Here is a 17,762-nt window from a genome sequence, read left to right on the forward strand (position 1 = left end):
TGCCTGCAGTATACGGAAAGTCAAGGTATGAGCAGATTGTCTGTTTGAGCTCCCCCTTGCGATTGAGAGCTACCCCGTGGGCTGACTCGGTGAGCGTGGGGTAGTGCGATACCAGCGGCCCCCCGTGTCGGTCGTGCGCGAGCCTGAATATCCCTTGTACTTACGAGAGACCAACTCGACGTCGTGGTCCTCCTAATCGCCATGCGGAAGCTTTTAAGAAGCAAAAGATGGGGGAAACGCCTTATGGCGCATCGAATTCCCCCTCGCCCGATCAATCCTCTCGACTGTCACCTGCGTTGACGGGCAATGGCTTCTCGGTCACGTCAAGCGCACTATCGCTGGAATCGATCTGCCCTCTTCCCACAATTCGGCTCCTCATCGACGACTATTTTACGTACATTCACCCGCTAGTACCCATCCCTCACGAGCCCACATACCGCGCTGCCCTCGAACGGAGGGAGGACCTCACGCATAGCACTTTCCTTGCTTTGACGGCTGGGATGATTGGGTCTTTGGTGGCGTCTTTCCCGCGCAGACCCAAGTTGCACTTGAAATCCGAGGAAAGGGCGGCGTTTCCGCACTCTACCGCGCTGGTCAAGCGGTGTCGCGATATCGCTGTTCAAGCAAGAGGCTCGGGTTATCTTGACCGCATTCCCAACGTCTACGATGCCGCAATCAGCTACTTCCTCGGTCTTTGCTCGGGCTACATTTGGAATATGCGTGCATGCAGAACCTACCTCGCAGAGTGCATGACAATGCTTCATGTCTACGGCCTGTGCAATCAACCCCAACCGCGACTCCCGCCATTGGGCCCGACAAGCCCAGCTTCTTCGTCTTCGTTCCAATCGGATACCGAGATTGCGGCTAGCATTATTGATCTAGAGCTTGGTCGTCGCCTGTTTTATACTACTCTAGTCGGCTACCGCACCTTGCAGCAGATGGGCTCTCATGACGCCGCAGTGCATGTCCCCCCAGAAACCCCAACGGAACGATACCCTCCATTACCTCTGGAGATAGACGATGAATACATATTCGCAAACAGTGTAGAACCCCAACCAGCTTACAAGATCTCACGCCTTGTCGGCTTCAATGCCAATGTTCGCGTGTACAGCTCCTACAATCCAATATCCGCATGGGAAACCGCTTTTGGTGCAGGACAGATATTTGATTGGGACCGGCAGAGGGTTGTTATCTATGAATGTTTACAGAAAAGCAAATTGGCGCTGGCAAATGTTCCGAAGGAGTTGTCTCTGTACGCGACAGGAAGCGCATCCCTCGACCACGAGGAGGATATCAAAATGACTACCGATCAAAACGACTTTGGATGGACCGAGCGACGTCAAATCCAATTTGAAATACAAAAGGCTAATATCTACGCCAGCCAGCTTGCGACTCGGTCTTACTTGGTCGAAAAATATTGGAGCCTCCACGATGCCTGGAAAATGTATCAACCATCTCAACCTACTTCCATCACTTCTCCAATCGGCAATGGCAACGATCCAACCGATCATATAAGCAACATCATGGTTGAAGAAAGGCGGCTTGTGATACGAGATCTCTTTGTTCTTTTACAATCCGTTAACGAGATTAACATGGAGCCTAATGGCGCAAGTGTCGTACGTTCATCCTTTCTGTATAAGTTTGCCATCTTACTAACAGTAACCTAGACTGCTAAAATCCGGCAGATCGCATCCACTCTCTTGGACTTGTCCAAATCATCCATCACAGCCAACCCCACCCTGAACGGACCTCAACCTCTCACCCGAGCCGAAGCCGAAGCCTACTTATATGCATTCATAGACACCCTGGTACGCCTGGAAGGTTTGGGTACCTCGAATCCAAAGGCGCCAACTAGCCCACAAACACAGGGGCGGGCAATGAGCTATCTAAGCGACCATGATCGCGACGAAGAGGAATTACGCCAGTGGGCCAGCCTGAAGGCATATCAAGCCAAATTTGCCGAAGCAGGCGGATTATTATCTGAATTATAGGCCTCGAACTCGGCATCAAAACGACAAGCCGCAGAATGCATGCTCTTTGTCAAAATTCCAGGCAGAAGCTCGCCATGTGAAATTGAAGAGCAGGCCCCATGAGTCTATTGAGTCAGAATTCACGGGGCGCGACCTCTAGTCCAAGCATCCAGAGTGACAGACCTAGTCAGCGCGGGCCCATATTGGGAGCCAATAATTTTATGCCTTTTACTACATTCGAAGGCAATTTGATGGACCCCAGCAATTAATAGGGCGCCAGGTTTCATCAATCCTGCAGAAGCTCTCACATATCTACCTAGGTAGGTAGCCATGCATCATGACTTGGAATTGGAAGAGTCGTGCCTTAACTCGCGAGATCTTGACTCCGGATTCTCCGATTACGATCTGGTTTGCATCCAGCAACAGAATACTTGTACATAAGGAGATATAAGCATGGACTTCTGGCTTACATGTTCCAGAAAACTAGTACTCAACCCTAGGAGGAAATGTAGCCAAATCATCCTCTTCATTTCAACAGACGCTAGATTTCGAGGTTGAGGCTGTCCAGCGGCTTGTGAAGACACTGCCTCACTTCTCTAGACCTCCAGTCCACCCTCTCCTGTCGCCTTCATAATCGCACATCCACCCAACCGCGCAAGCTCAGCCATGAACCCATCCAGAAACCTCAAATGGATAATTTCACCTAGCGTCAAATTCCGGATAGGGATCCTCCGAATCAGCTTCGGAAATTCACGCAGTATATCGACACGGCGGGAGACTTCCGGGTCGAGGGGGTTCTTTAGGATGTTGTGGAAGAGTGTCAAGATCGCGGTTATGGCGTAAAAGATTATGACCCTGAATCACGTAAGTAAGGGTATGAGTTGCGGCGACGCTGACATGGATCGGGAATACGGTCGGGTTGCAGGTGAGCCTACCAGAAAACGTGGTCTTTGACTGCTGGCATGGCAGCTTGCAGGTAGGCAAGTGTTGACCAGGACGCATGGATGGTCAAACTGATGCTGGACCTTATACCGTCTGGTTGGCTTTCCGGTGGAAGGCTAGCTAGCGAGCATTGTTCACTCGCTTGGTGTATGATAGTGAAACAATGGTGGTATGCGAGCCGCAACATAACCGCCTGGGTGTTCAAGTGTTCGCTGATGGGTGTCTCTTGAGAGAACCACAACGTGGGCCGAAAATCAGCATGGAGAGATACCCTCCACTGCTCTAGTGTATGATCGAGGTTTCGAATCGTTGATAGGACCTCGGTATCTGACTTTCGGCGGGCGCTCGCTGAGTATAGGGACCGGTATACGTCTGACTTTATCTTGGAGAGACGAGGGTCGAAGGGGTAGAATGGTAGGGTTTGAGCACTTATTGGCATTGAATGGCGCTGGATATTTGAGTCTTGGAGCTGACCATAGTTTGAAGGAATTGTTAGATCGCACGACGTATCGTCGATAGACGGTGGCTGCCCTGTTCTTAGACATATGTCCTTGTCCCACGAGTAGCACAGCCAGAAAAGGTCACGTATGTGCCATTCTAGTATGCTTTTGTCGTAGGTGGACGGGTGTTCGGGGCTAACTACTGTTTGTGCATTGAACTTGTACAGTAGACGAGTGGCAATGGATACTGAGACTGTTGCGGCTTGCAGGTCGCCCAAGAAGTATTGCACCTGTGTCTGGCCGTCGGTCAGCACGTTAATCCGTGGATTGTCCAGTTAGAGCAGCTACACATACGAGTATTATAAGAGACTCAAGACCACTAAGAGTCATCTCCTGGGTGATTCGATCCACCATGCTCTGTGCGGCCGAGGCATAAGAGCCGCAGTCAACAGCTCCCTGCTGTTCATGCTCAAAGCCAAATAAAGTCACCAATGAGAGGAAAGAGTAAATACACGACTTGGCGCTGTCTGACCCGAAGCAGTGTTGTGGGCTGTAGGCAAGGTCGAGCGTCTCTTCAAACAGCCACTTGCTGATAATGGGGAAAGCAAGGCTCTCAAACGACGAGCACCACAGATTGACGTACTTTTCAACAATAAAGCGACAAGGGAGATCAAAGATAGGGTTGGACTGTAGACTGGATTCACCATAAAGGCGGCTTGTATTTGTCCAAGGAAGTTCGATCGCGTACAGCTTCTCGAAGTTGGCAGATTCTCCTGTACAGGACTCGATCCATCTTCGAGTTTTGTCTGATGAGAGGTGTGCACCGTTGAGATAAGTTGCATTATCCAAGAGGCAACTTGCTGTCATCAGAAAGCTGTGACCTGAACTAAGATCCGGCAAGGAAAATGCATCAGAGAGGACCGGCTCCCTCTCCGTTGCGGTGTGTAGCAGGCAGTGGCCAGACTCCGTACTATAGGGCGCTAAGTTAGCAGACATGCGGCTGGTCTCCAATAGAACTTTGCAATCATGCCTCTGATTCGATCGAGTAACGAGTCTATTATAAGTGCAAGCCAGATTCTGGTGCCTGCACCAATTGCATTGAGGAAACTCCGCGTCGCATTGTATCTACCGTGTATAGACAGGACCTCATTAGACCGACGCTAACTATCAGGTTGAGAGGAATGGATCCTACCTTCCTTTTGAAACATATATCGCACGCTCTGCGCCGAGGCCTCTTCGACTGTGTCGGTCCTGTATTTGAGCCTTTCTTCCGAGGCATCACTTAAAAAACAAGAAACAGGGTCAGGATGGGTTCACTCTACTTGCGACTCGTAATATTTTATAGAACACCTGTAGACGAACGAAGAATACCCGATGGTGTAGTGGTGGTGTACACTACTGTACAGTGTACTATGTAAGTTAATAGCATTCACTCCGCTTATTAATCGGCGAGCTTATTGAATCCAGCCAATCAACGCATCTGAATTGCCTAATTGCCAGCAGGCCGAATCCACACTCATAGATCTGGAATAGGCTATCTGTATTCTGTAGGTCGGTGCTAATAACATATTCAAGCTTGCTCGGCTATCTTCGCCAACAGGTCGTTTCGGTCAAGAAAGTCAGACCAGGACTGGAGAGATAGTCCTGGAATCTAGAGTGGCTGTCAGAGAGGAAAGAATTTGTTGAAACTGTTTACTTACGTCTGTTGCCTGTACAAACTCCTGTCTCGCATACACGTTTCCAACGTCCTTTCCAAATTCCTCTAGAATCATCAGTTGCTCCGTAAGGTCCAGTGCAATGGCCGATGTCATTTTGTAACGAGACTCGAGGATCCGCTGGAACTCTCTAGCGCTGATCTTATCGTACCGCGTTGGGACTTGATATTCTAGAAGGAGGCGTCAGACAGAAAGAATACAGACCGCAAGATGTAGCTTACTCTTTCCAAGTGCAGCTAGTTTCTCTGCCTCAGACAGAGCCTGTGAGTAGAACGCAATGGTTCTGGTGAGGTAGGCCGATCCAGCCTCGAGAATTGCCCGTACAAGTTTACCGGTGTCTATAATGGAGACATTCGGCATGAGAGTGCTTGGGCTGTGCAGAAACGAATGGACATAGGTTCCTGTTGCATTATGCGTAATTAGTCGGCATTAGAATTGACCAACCAAGGAGTGTAAGTTAGCACGCTCACCTTTTTAGGAAGATAGATCCCGGGAAAGTTGACACAGTTCTCGAAATAGTTGGGGAAGATTATGGACGTCGTCTTCGCCCACAGAGCGGGGTGCTCCCGCTCAATGTACTCAGTCACCAGACTCTTGCTCTTCCAATGATGCACGTTGAGATAACGACCTTCAGAAAGCTTGACCGGATCAGGCAGGGTACTCCACACAAAGTGCTTGAGGGTGTCTGTCTGCGCAGCAGCCTCAACAAGAGCTTTGCCCTGCGCGAGCTCTACTTCTCCCGATTGCGTTTGCCAGAAGTCTGTCAGCCCGTATATGACATGCGCTGCTGCGAAGGCAACTGCAAGTGCGTCACGGCCATCGTCAAGATCGGCGCGCTGTACGTCAACGCCTAGTTTGATAAGTGCTTGAGCGGCCGGCTTGGAAGGGTCGCGGGTGAGGGCTCGGACATGGTAGAGGTCAGGTTGCTGAAGCAGCTCCCTTACGACAGAACCACCCTGGGCACCAGTAGCACCGATCACAACGACAGTAAGAGGGCTCATGATTGAATTTGCCAGATGTTGAAGGTTTATGGCATAGAAGTAATATATAAAGCTCTTTTGTCCGAGCAGGCAGCGTCGGAGGCCATACTTATACTTCTTCGCAACGTTGTTGAGTAGCTGTTTACCTATCACTAAGCGGATACATAGAGTGAGGTGACTCTATAGTGAAACCACGAGTAACCCTGTAATGTAGGATATATGTTTTATTGCCCAATGAGATAAGTAAGACTATTGGAGAGGTATGTAGGTAACTGGTTACGTCCGCCATCTATCAATAAGCAGCCTTGCTTGTATGAAGTGAACACCCCGCTTAATCATCGGAAACATCAACACTATCCGCACGGCAAAAGCAGAAGCTGAGAAGGCACATGCCGATAACATTAATACTATGGAACGGAGAATACATAAATAAGTCTCAGCTTTTCTGGTGGTGTTCCGTGGCTCGAGCATATATACGTCTCTTGTGAACTCAAGCCTACCATGACAGGAACTGTTATATTGATTACAGGCGCAAACAGGGGTGAGTAGCCTCTGTTCAAGGCTTTTTACATACTAAGACTGATAGTAGGCATTGGCAAAGGCCTTGTCTCAGCCTACCTTGCGAGGGCAAACACCACAGTCATCGCTACCGTTCGGGATGTTTCAGCAAAGCACTCGATTGACTTGGGCTTCATCGAGAAAGGCTCTGGCTCAGAATTGATCATCTTAAGCCTTAGTGTCGACATTCCATCAACTATAGCCGACGCCATCTTGCGGCTGCGGACTCATCACCATATTGAACGAATTGACCTTGTCATCTCCAATGCCGGGATATGCAACCATTGGGGCCGTTTAATAGACTTGGATGATATGGAGCTACATTTCCACCTTGAAACCAACGCTGTGGGGCCCTTGAGGCTGTTCAGAGCTACGTCTCCATTCTTAGAGCGTAGCATTCAGCCCAAGTTTGTGTACATCTCTTCCGAGGTTGGAAGTATTGCTCGGGTGCAACAATCATCTCTGACAACCGCCTATGGGGTCTCGAAGGCGGCTGGCAACTACCTGATCAAGAAGATTGATGCAGAGCATCCGAATTTGATTGCATTCTGCGTGGATCCTGGGTAAGTGAAGACCAAGTGTAAGATGGCTTATGCTAACAACATGCTCCTTTTGTCTCTGCTGGCAGATTCGTGCAAACAGACATGGGAAACCGTGGTGCTCAGCTCTATGGACTGTTGCAAGCCACAATGACAGTGGCTGAGAGTGTGCAGGCAATTGTCAAACAGGTGGGCACACAGTATCATTAAGGATCCTGACGGAATGATGGGTACTAAATGGAGTCAAATATAGATCGATCAGGCTACCAAAGCCACAAGCTCGGGACAGTTTGTGAAGTATGACGGTGAGGTTCTGCCTTGGTAGACCTTGAGATTGAGGGAGCTTTGTGAGGTATATGTAATGCTTAGGATATCAAGTGTGTCAAGACATAGAGAATGTGGGCTTGATCAAGAACACATGAGCTGCATAGAATACCCATACAGTTTGTGTGAACCCCCAGAAACCTGGCCTCAGCGGCACATTCTCGCTAAACATCCATAGAACGCGAACCCTGTACTCTTCAACATCTGGGATATCCCTCCTACGATTGCCTGCGGTGAATTGACCCCAGGATGCAACGGAGTCATCTTGATGTTCCACTATATGAATCAGAGTACCTAGGTACGATGGTATCCCAGGATATTACGGTACAGTACCCCCTTCTTCCAACTATAATCAGAACATGAGAAGACCAGATTCGCTTGCTTCGCAGCCAATATGCTACGTATATTCAACTGCGACGACAGACCCTCCATATCAGTGGTTATCTGTTAAAACCAGTGCGACATCTGAATCGGCAGATTAAACTTGAAACCTTCACATTCCGTTGGGAGAAGGGGCAGGCTGCAGCGTTATGGTTTCCTGACCAAGGCGTCTTACAGCCTTCACAAGCTGTTGTTGTTGATTTGAGCAAGACTGTTGGGAGAGCATATTGTGAACGTGCTTCTGCTATTAGAATCTTCTGCTTTAAGCTAACAATGGGAAGAAGTATGAGACTTGGGCTGTTCCGGAAATTGAGGAATTCCCGTGACCCGGATGGGAGTGTGGGGGACAGTGCGGATTAAGAGTCTTGAGACTTCTAGCAAAGGTTTTCGGTGCATGGGACATCTACATGTATTACAGGCCGGAGGGCGAAGATGGGTCTGAAGTCCAGAAAGGCGATTATCGAGGGAGAAAGTACGATGCGGCGCTGAAAGCCACATGTTCATGTGTGAAAACAGTCTCCTTGATCAAGCGTAAACCAGCGTAGGCTTCCTTTTGGGCGAAGAACGGCGGGATATTGATGGTGGAAGGAAAAAGTAGGAAGAAGCTGAACAGGCGAATAGACTGGAGTTGCAGGTGGGTTTCAGGACAAGAATTGGGTATATTGACGACAAAATGGATAGAGAAGGTCTGGTATGATTAGAAGAAATTGTTCATATTTTCCATTTCATTTCGAGACGGACGCCGGATCATGGTGGCATCCCGCATATGATGCTCAAGTCCTTGACTTGTACATCGATACATTTCCAATTCTTCCTCCAGCTATGGTATAATTCCCGTGGATCCCATGCTCATGAACCGAACGTACTCGATGCTTTTTCCCATTGCCTCATCTAGAACCTTGCGCGCTCAAACGACATAACGCCCCAGTATATCCCGTTTAGAAACCTGCGAACCGTCAGCACATATCCAAGACTAGATATCCAATCGTTGAGTATAACGTACGCAGAGGAGTGAAGAACCACCGGTTCTTGCCGCTGGTGTATCGGTCCTCGAGAGCCTTCTTGATGGTCTTCTTGGCGTCCTCGCGCTGGGAAACTTCCTTGAAGGTCTCGGTAGAGACAACACCCTTGAGACCCTCGAGCTCGAGAGTGTAACGGGTGGGCATCAGGTGGTTGTAGTTGACGACCTTGATGAAAGGCTTGATGCGGCTGCGCTTCTCGACGGTCTTCTTACCCATGCGGCGGGTGACCTTGGAGGGGTAACGCTCGATACCGGCGACGATGGCGTACGAGAAGGGATGGGCCTTGGAGCCAGAGTCCTGAGGCTGGACAATGACAACCTGTGGTTCGCAAAACGGCCCGGTCAGCACATTCTATCCAAACACTTTCTGATATCCCCAATTGCCCGCATTTGCCTGAAATGGTCTTTCAATTCCCAGCTCTTTCCTAAGCAATTCTCAGATCCTGCTCTTGCCCGCCTCCAGCGCCTGCACATATCGCCCGCGAGAAAGGATGCAAGTGGTCGAGTCGTACCTTCTTACCGGCGTAACGGCCACGGGTGATGATGGCCACACGGCCCACTTTCATGACTGTCGCAACATTCCTATCAGCAAAGATCGAAGACGATGGTTCATTCGAAGTGGTGGTGTACTAACACTTCATTTTGAAAGCGGCAAGGTCGATGGGGTGTTGTCGATATGCTTCGGTCGAGGGAATGAGGTTCTCCGCGCTGGACGTTCTTTTTTTCGCTTGGGAATTGCACGGGAGAGGGTTCAGGGCACAATGATTTGTGTGCCGCAGACTGATTGGCTGACTTACCGATGAACGGGCACTAGTCCGGTCTGGGAGAGTTTCTCCAGAGAGACTAGCGGGATGTTTTTCTCGGAGACTCGGAGGAGTAAGGCGGTCGGGCGCCGGGCGGTGAGGCTGCCAGCGGGCTTAGGTAGAATCTAAGATTTGTTTACCGGGCAACGGTAGCTCTGGCCGTTGCTATGGATCAGCTTCGATGTGGACGCTGTACATTGGGCCGATCTGTGACGATGCTTGTTGATTGCTGCCCCATGACTCCATGAGCTACCAATATCTTGCTCGGTTTCAACTCCACTGCACTCTGTTGTCCCCATCGACGGCTGGTCGTTGAACTCCGGCTAACTCCTACTTAACCTCACGAGGAACTCCTCGAGACCCAGAACCGTTCATCCTCCCCGGTCCTTTTGGTCGTACCGCCGCATTGTGCTTTGTCCTCCTCCACCACCACCTCCTCCTCCATCTCCATCTTCGTTATTGTGTCTCATAGCAAGCGCTCTGCTTTCTTGCTTGCACCTGTTTATGCAATTGCTTTCTGTTTTCCCCCAGGTCATATACCCTTTGAGTTTCCTCTGGGCTCTTGTCGTTCTGTTTTGTTTTGACGAATCTATATGCCCTTACGACTTTATCTTTGACGATCATTCTTCATTTCCCTCCACATTCCAACTGACTACCCTCGACCAATCCTTGTTGTACCGACCTTACTTTCGGCAAGGCGACATTCAGGTCTCACCTACAATGTCTCATACTCGTGAGGGTTCCCGCGATCGTGAGCTTGTCCTTAGTAGACACCACCAGACGGTGCCCATGTATGTATCATTGATGTCCCCACATGAGCCGCGCTTTTTCCTTTGTTTATACCCATGGCCCCGATGAAGCTGACTTTCAAATCCTTGAAACAAAGGTGGGATAGTTCTGACCCAGAGCGCGCACCACCACCATTGCCCTTGAACCCTGGCTCTACGAGTCCCATAACTAAGGCCAATGTCTCCCCAAACATTCAAGCAGTGGCAGCAAACTTCACGGAGAAGCTGCGGGATAATTCTCCCAGTCCATACACAACCAACCCGATGACACCCAAGTCTCCAGAAAAGTCTCTGATCAAGGGCCAATTTCACAAACGCATGCAGTCACTCCAGAACACGGATACGCGCTCAGAGTTCTTGAACTACCTCGAGAGCAGGTCGCCGGAGCGGCCACTGCGCGCTTCGTTCTCAGAGCACGGACCTAGGTCGCCTGAAAAGGCTGCCCCAATGCCTGAGAGTCCATCTGACCAGCAGGTTTCTGATCAGGAAACTCCCAATTTGCTTATATCTAACCGCTACCTGTCTAGGCCACTCTTTGGTGAGAGTACTCCGACGTCTGCCACGATGCTCGCTCTACAGACAATGCAGTTGCCGCCAGAACATGAGCCGGAACCAAGGATCAAAGAACCCGACTTTCCAGAAACAAAACACTCTCAACCCAGCAGCCTCGAGTTCCTCTCGACCCAGATTCTCAGCCTGACCGACATTGCTAGCAATTTACAGCGAGAAATGACACAGCTGAGTCGACGAAGCAAAGACAACGCCACGGACCTGATCAGCCTCAAAGCTGCAACCAACGCTCGAGACGAAGACATTCGCAAGAGCCTTCGTGATCTTTCTTCGAACTTGGCCTCCAAGTTCCTAGATGCTGATGGTGCCACAAGGTGGGATATCAGTGCTCTCCTGGGTTCTGAAAGTGGTATTAACCAGTCGGAATTGGATAGTTCTCCGAACTCGAAGAAAAGCTATTCTGTTCCGAGGATGCAGAGTCCTAGTCCGTTCATGGCGGCGATGGAGCGGGAGTTCTGCGCTTCCCCGGGCCCCATCTCGGATGGATCAGCCAGTATCGCGCTATTGGAGAAGGTATTACGAGAGATGGCAACCAAAGAAGGACAGGAGAAGCTTCTTGAGCTTGTAAACGAACTCAAAGCCCGGCCCGCCTCGGACGATTCCAGCAAGACTGGCGATAACGCCGTGACGAAAATGCTCGAAGAAATTCTAAACATCGTGAAGCAAGATTCGGGCACCAAGGCTCTTGTGCGCTCGCAGGCTGCGGGTGCTAACAAGGACCTTGATGTTACCGATCTAGACGAAGCTTACGCATCCGTTGCCGACGTAACCCACCCGAACCATACAGCGATGAATGACACTCGCCTCACTGAAGAGATGATGGACATCCTGAAACGAGTGAGGAGCAGTGTCATTGAAGGTGGTGGTATGACGAACGAGGTAAAGGCCCTAGTGCGTGAGCTCCGCGGCGAAGTTTTAGGAATGGGGAGAAATCTAGCTCGCAAGTTGGAAGATGTTGAGCATACTCGCGCCATTGAAGATACCCCCAAGGGACCCGGATCAGCCGAAATCGCCGAGATCGTGGATAGCAGTCTACAAGAACTCCGAACTCAAATGACTTCCATTATGAACGATAACAAACGCCAATCTTCTGCGCTCACTGAATTTAGAGCTGCTATGGACAGTGCCGAACTGTACTCCATTGTGAAGAAAGCGTTGGACCATTTTGGCTCGTCACAGCTCCGAAATGAGCCGGATGGCGCTCGGATGCAAAAGGAGGATATTTTGGAGGCCGTCAGAGAAGCCTGGGAGACCTATAAGCCGGAGATAGAACTTCAAAACTTCGGACTTGAACGAGATGAGATTCTCGACTGTCTTTCCGAAGGGCTTAAGGCTTACCAGCCACAGCATGAACAAGCCGTGACGTACGACCAGGTTCTGGCAGCCGTTCAGGCCGGAATCCAACAGTTTGAGCAAACACCAACAATTACGAAGGACGACATTGTTCAGACGATTCAGGAATGTCTCGAAACTCCCCAACCCCCCCGGTCTTTCGATGACGGGCAGCTGGCTGCTATCCGTGATGAAGTACTGCATGCGGTCACCGAGTCAATGACGTCTCAAAGCGCTCTGACCAGAGACTCTTTTGATTCGGGTCTTGGGCGTGACGAGATCTTGAGTGCAGTATCTGACGGGATTGAGGCGCACATGGTTGCTGCAAAAGAACTAGAGCACAAACCAATTACCAAAGAAGACGTCGCTAGCATTATCAGTGATGCGTTTTCTGCACAACAATCTGCGCTCACCACAAATGGTGAGCCTCCCATCTCCCGTGAGGAGATCATCAGTGCAATTACCGAAGGACTTGAAAGTCAGAGCTCAATTCCTCGTGAGATTGAACTCAACAAGGACGACCTAATGGATGCCATTACCGCTGGTCTCAACGAAGTAACCGCCAATGCCAATCAAGGGCTGGGAGACCAAATCCTGGAGCGCCTTAATGCGCAATTCGAGAGTGTCAAGGATGAAGTCAAGCAGCGGCCCTCAGAAACTGGAGAAGCAACCGAGCATTTAGTGAATCTAATCAAGGACAGCATTGCCATTGTTCGTCAAGACGTTGAGGGATATGTTGCGACCGCATCGGAAGCTGCTGGTAAGTACGAGGTTATGGACACGGTGAAGGAAGGCTTCCGGCTTCTCCAGGCAGATCTGGAGAAGACAATTACCGAGACTTCGCTAGCACATCCACCTGGAGGCAACCCGGATACACCTGAGCTTCTGGATGCCATGGAGAAGGAATTCGAGCACCTGCGTCAGACTATCAGTTCATTGCTTATCCGGAACAACACCACACCGGAAAAGGATGAGATTATGGACGCTCTTGAAAGCCTGCGGGAGTCTGTTTCCATGAGCCTTGTGCCAGCGGAACAGAAGAGCGAAAAGGATGAGATCATCGCTGCAGTTCAAGCAACATTGGAAGCGTTTCACGCAGTCGATGACAAAGCCAAAGATGTTGACAGCAAAGATGAGATCATGGCTGCTCTTCGTGATTTTGTCGAAAATCACAAGCCGGACAACTCAGAGCATATCTCTACCTTGCTACAGCAGGAATTTGAACGACTTCGTGAGTCTCTAATGTTGACTATCGTGCCGGCAGAACAAAAGAGCGACAAGGAGGAAATTATTGCTGCCGTTCAAGCCACGTTAGAGGCATTCCATGAGGTTGAAGGCCAACCCAAGGACGGTGTCGATAAAGATGCGATCATGACTGCTCTTCGTGAATTTTCTGAGAGCCATAACCCTGACAGCGCCGAGAAGATCTCAACTCTGTTTCAGCAAGAATTTGAACGACTTCGCGACTCATTAGCCACGAGTCTCGTACCCACAGCGACAACCGACAAGGACGAGATCATTGCTGCCGTTCAAGCCACGCTTGAGGCCTTCCACGAAGTCAACAGCCAAACCAAAGATGGTACCGAGAGGGACGAAATCGTCAAAAGCATATCCAACCTCATCCAGGAGATGTTTGATAACTCCGAGAAGGAAAAGCCAAGCAGCAACAACGAAGACATCATCTCTCTCATTCAACAAGAATTTGAACGACTTCATAACTCACTGACCTTGAGTCTCGTACCTGCAGAGCCGAAGGACGACAAGGACGAGATCATTGCTGCGGTTCAAGCCACGCTTGAAGCTTTCCACGAAGAGAACAACCAAGGCAAGAATGGTAGTGATAAAGATGACTTCCTCCAAAGCATTTCCAGCCTGATTCAGGAGAAACTTGATATTTCGGAAAATCAAAAGCCAAACAGCAATGAAGACATTACTTCTCTTATTCAGCAGGAATTCGAACGACTTCGTGACTCTCTGACCATGAGTATCGTACCGGCAGAGTCAAAAGACGACAAAGATGACATTGTCACCTCTGTTCACGCGGCTCTCGCAACCTATTATGAAGAGAAGGACAAGGCCAAAGAAGGCACGGAAGCAGCGTTTCCAACCACGGAGCTGACGGACGCATTCCACGATGGCGTCGGTGTCATCAGAGAAGATCTTGCGAAGCTTTTAGAACGGCCAGTCGAGTTTGACGCCTCTGAACTCCTTGACACGCTGAAGGATGGGCTTAGTAGCTTGAAAGCCGAGGTTGAATCGATACGTCAATCTCAAGTAGCATCGGAAGAAGCCACCAGCTCAAGCAGCCGGGAATTGATGCTTGCGAACGAGTCTAGCATGACTAACGATATCGAAGGAATCAAGAATCTCATTTCCCAGCTCCAAGCCAAAGTCGATGCTATCGAAGCTGCCCCGCGAGCGCCAGATATCCCTGAAGATCTTATGAGGAAGGAGCACATGGATGAGGTGCTTCTAGGTTTGCACGAGCTGCAAACTGCTGTTACCGTAATCGCTGCTCGTGACTTCCCTGCGGAGGTAACATTGGCCAAGAAGGAGGACACAGATGCCATTGAAACTCTACTCCGAAGCACGAAGACCCAGCTTGATGAAATGGTGTTCCCAGCACCCGATGAAATCGCCCGGGCGGAGCAACTTGGGAGTCTGGAAGATATTGTCAAAGAGACGAAAGATGTTGTGACTGAGCTATACGGTCGCCTAGATGCCGAATGTCCAACAAAGGCTGACATAGGTACCCTCGAGACCCTCATGAAAGAGATGTGGATCGCTCTAGATGAATCAAAAACTAAAGAAGGTGAGAAGGAGGGAGAGGTTGAAGGCGAGACTGAGACCGAGAAACTGGTCAAGGCAGACTTGCAGACCGTAGAAGCCATGATCTTCGAAGTCAAGTCTCAGGTCGAAGAGCTCAAGCTCCCTGATGTGGAAACTCTCCCAACGAAAACCGAGATTCAAGATCTGGCCAACCTCATGAATGAGTTCAAGGAAAAGGTCGAGGCGGATCAGGAATTGACTGGGCAAGGGTTCGAAGCACGAAAGATCGAGCACGCCGGATTAGCCGAAAAGATAGACGAAGCTAGGGCTGTTGTTGAAGGACTCGGAGAAGAGCTCAAAAGCAAGCTTGACGGCAGCCACGACGGCCTGTCGGAACTCAAGCAACTCTTGGAAGGCCTGGCAGCCTCTGCAGAGAGCTTCACTACCGTCGCGAACGTCAACGAGCTCACAGAACTCATCAACCGCGAGTTTGAGCGTGCACGCGGCGAACAGGATGCCACGAAACTCGAGAAGGAGGAGCGGGATGCATCTGTACTGGTTAAGCACGATGAAACCAAGGCCGCCATCATTGTTGAGCTTAGCGCAAAGATTGACGAGAGGTTCGGCGAAGTCATTGCCAAATATGATGAAGCACAATCTTCCACGGACTCCAAATTCGCTGAAGCTGCAGAGCGAGACAACCAAAATCTCGAAGCAGTCGCAAATACAAGAGCTCTGGCCGAAGACATCAAGCTTGTCATCGGCTCCATGGGTGACAGTGTTAATGAGGCGTGTGAGCGCATGAGTGCTGATACGAAGACACTCTTGGAAAAGGTTGATGTCTCATACAGCAAGATGGAGGAACAGCAACAGCAGGCTCGTTCTGACGTTGAGCGAGCGGCCGCTGCTACTGAGCGTGTTGAGACCACCATGCATGAATTCCATCCAAAAGTGCTAGAGTCTATTCAGGAGATTCTTTCTATCGTGGGCCAGCATTACAACCATTCCCAGCAGGCCGCACAAGATCTAAAAATGGATCTATCCATCCTCCCAACCACTATTCCCCAAATGCTTCCCGCTCTTCCAGCTCCCGAACCGGAAAAATACGACGACAGCGAACTGCATACCAAGTTAAACAACCTTCTTGAACACTCAAAGGGCACTCAAGTACAGGATGCTCTCAATGTTCTCATTGAGCGGGTGACCAGTAACCAAGTGCACGAGAAACTAGACCAACTGCTAGGCCAGACAACAAGTACAAATGGTCAGGTTTACGACAAACTCAGTGAACTCCTCGATCAAGCCACGGCGTCCAAGGGACCAATCCATGAAAAACTTGATACGCTCATTGACCATGCTACAAACACCACGCAGTCCGTCAATCAGATGATGAAGCTTGATGAAATGCACAAGGATATTATGGAAACCTCACGCAAAATGAATGAGATGCTGGCGTCGCAGTCAGCTCTTGTGGCCGAAGATACCGAACGCAGGCGCAGAGAGGCCGAAGAAGCTGCTGTCGCTCTTGAGCGGAGAACGGCCCAGCGAGAGCAGATCGAGGCAGAAATTCTCAACCTTCAAGACGAAAAAGAGTCAATGCTAGCAATGATTCATCGACTAAAGGCCGAAAAAGACGAGCTTACGGCGCAAAATGCCAAACTCAATAAGGATGTTTCTGCTCTGGAGACGGCACTTGAACTCCGTCATGAGGAGATGCAAGTCATGGAAGAACGCGCGGACAGCTTGGAAAAGCGCATTCTGGAGGGTGTGCTTGACCACGCTCGCACTGTTCTGCTTAGTCGCCCTAAGAGCGTCCAAGGCTTGAGCATGAAGAAGGTGCGTGCTCGTAACATGAGTGCTTCAAGTACTGCAAGCACTGCAAAGGACTCTCGCAGCATCCTTGGAAGCAGTATTGGACTAGCATTGAAGAAGCGAGCCCCTCTCGCATCCCAGGCAAGTTCTGTCACTACGCCAGCTACGCCCAAGGAAAGGCGTATCTTAAGTCTCAGTAATGTCACTGGTAATCGTGGACTTGCCGACAGGCAGTCAGGTACAAGTGGTGGCCTGGCAAATCTAAAACGCAGCCAGTCAGTAAAGTCCAACTTCTCTTACCGCAAATCTTCCTGGGGCGGCCGAAGCTCGGTGGCCAATAAAGAGAACGAGGTCTTTCCAGAGGAAGACGAGAATCTGAGCGGGGATGAGAGCGATACTGGTACGGAAAGGAGAACAAGCTACACGGGAACTTACGCGGGTAGCATGACATATGGACCAGGAAGCGTCATCTCAGAGCGCCACGTTAGCAATACTCACGATGATACCTCAACCATCGCCCGGTCAATTGATGGCGATGAAAACGAGGAGGACGATACGATAGAGGAGAAGGACGAGGATGCTGGATCAGACGTTGAGGCTGAGGTTGAGGTTGAAGCTGAGGCTGAGGCTGAGGCTCAAGCAGCCAAAGACGAAGAGCCCAAGGATCTTGTACAACAACTCAAAGAACAACTTGATGAGAAATCATCGAAAATGGTTCTTTACGCACCGCCGAGCGATAGCGGATTGGGCTCAGAGATCACGAGCGCGGCAGGGTGACCGTGACATATGCACGAACCTCCATACGCAGACGCTACAAT

At 50.1% G+C, this 17,762-nt stretch overlaps 6 protein-coding genes across 6 annotated transcripts; 3 read left to right on the plus strand and 3 right to left on the minus strand.

Moving 5' to 3' along the window:
- The first annotated feature begins 97 nt into the window (after positions 1–97).
- BJY04DRAFT_85453 (uncharacterized protein) lies at positions 98–2,051 on the plus strand. Its single transcript, XM_073721187.1, has 2 exons — positions 98–1,616; positions 1,668–2,051. The coding sequence occupies exons 1-2, from the start codon at positions 228–230 to the stop codon at positions 1,989–1,991; spliced, it is 1,713 nt and encodes a 570-aa protein (XP_073569852.1). The 5' UTR covers positions 98–227; the 3' UTR covers positions 1,992–2,051.
- Positions 2,052–2,566: 515 nt separating this feature from the next.
- Positions 2,567–5,427, minus strand: BJY04DRAFT_219571 (transcription factor domain-containing protein; the record flags this gene model as incomplete). Its single annotated transcript, XM_073716609.1, has 6 exons — positions 2,567–2,825; positions 2,906–3,648; positions 3,707–4,322; positions 4,951–5,003; positions 5,053–5,237; positions 5,289–5,427. The coding sequence occupies 6 exons, from the start codon at positions 5,425–5,427 to the stop codon at positions 2,567–2,569; spliced, it is 1,995 nt and encodes a 664-aa protein (XP_073569853.1).
- Positions 5,428–5,486: 59 nt separating this feature from the next.
- BJY04DRAFT_219572 (uncharacterized protein) lies at positions 5,487–6,068 on the minus strand (the record flags this gene model as incomplete). Its single annotated transcript, XM_073716610.1, has 1 exon — positions 5,487–6,068. One exon carries the CDS (start codon positions 6,066–6,068, stop codon positions 5,487–5,489), a length of 582 nt encoding a protein of 193 aa, XP_073569854.1.
- A 480-nt stretch (positions 6,069–6,548) lies between these two features.
- BJY04DRAFT_219573 (uncharacterized protein) lies at positions 6,549–7,354 on the plus strand (the record flags this gene model as incomplete). The annotated part of the gene is made up of 3 exons (XM_073716611.1): positions 6,549–6,588; positions 6,634–7,168; positions 7,234–7,354. The coding sequence occupies 3 exons, from the start codon at positions 6,549–6,551 to the stop codon at positions 7,352–7,354; spliced, it is 696 nt and encodes a 231-aa protein (XP_073569855.1).
- Positions 7,355–8,432: 1,078 nt separating this feature from the next.
- BJY04DRAFT_192276 (60S ribosomal eL27 domain-containing protein) lies at positions 8,433–9,604 on the minus strand. Its single transcript, XM_073711756.1, has 4 exons — positions 9,505–9,604; positions 9,383–9,438; positions 8,853–9,189; positions 8,433–8,795 (listed from the first exon to the last, which is right to left on the minus strand). The coding sequence occupies exons 1-4, from the start codon at positions 9,509–9,511 to the stop codon at positions 8,788–8,790; spliced, it is 408 nt and encodes a 135-aa protein (XP_073569856.1). The 5' UTR covers positions 9,512–9,604; the 3' UTR covers positions 8,433–8,787.
- Positions 9,605–10,393: 789 nt separating this feature from the next.
- On the plus strand, positions 10,394–17,721 carry BJY04DRAFT_208317 (uncharacterized protein; the record flags this gene model as incomplete). Its single annotated transcript, XM_073713973.1, has 4 exons — positions 10,394–10,464; positions 10,569–13,294; positions 13,463–13,994; positions 14,235–17,721. 4 exons carry the CDS (start codon positions 10,394–10,396, stop codon positions 17,719–17,721), a joined length of 6,816 nt encoding a protein of 2,271 aa, XP_073569857.1.
- Between the last annotated feature and the right edge of the window lie 41 nt (positions 17,722–17,762).

The sequence above is a fragment of the Aspergillus karnatakaensis genome (assembly GCF_047715665.1).
Source record: "Aspergillus karnatakaensis strain CBS 102800 unplaced genomic scaffold BJY04scaffold_33, whole genome shotgun sequence".
Classification (NCBI taxonomy): domain Eukaryota; kingdom Fungi; phylum Ascomycota; class Eurotiomycetes; order Eurotiales; family Aspergillaceae; genus Aspergillus; species Aspergillus karnatakaensis.

Bases quoted from the DNA above. Each gene is read 5' to 3' on its own strand.
- BJY04DRAFT_85453 (XM_073721187.1), top strand. From the start codon at position 228: ATGGGGGAAACGCCTTATGGCGCATCGAATTCCCCCTCGCCCGATCAA. The intron at 1,617-1,667 runs GTACGTTCATCC...ACAGTAACCTAG, and splicing joins AGCCTAATGGCGCAAGTGTC to ACTGCTAAAATCCGGCAGAT.
- BJY04DRAFT_192276 (XM_073711756.1), bottom strand. The intron at 9,190-9,382 runs GTACGACTCGAC...TGCGAACCACAG, and splicing joins GCCGTTACGCCGGTAAGAAG to GTTGTCATTGTCCAGCCTCA.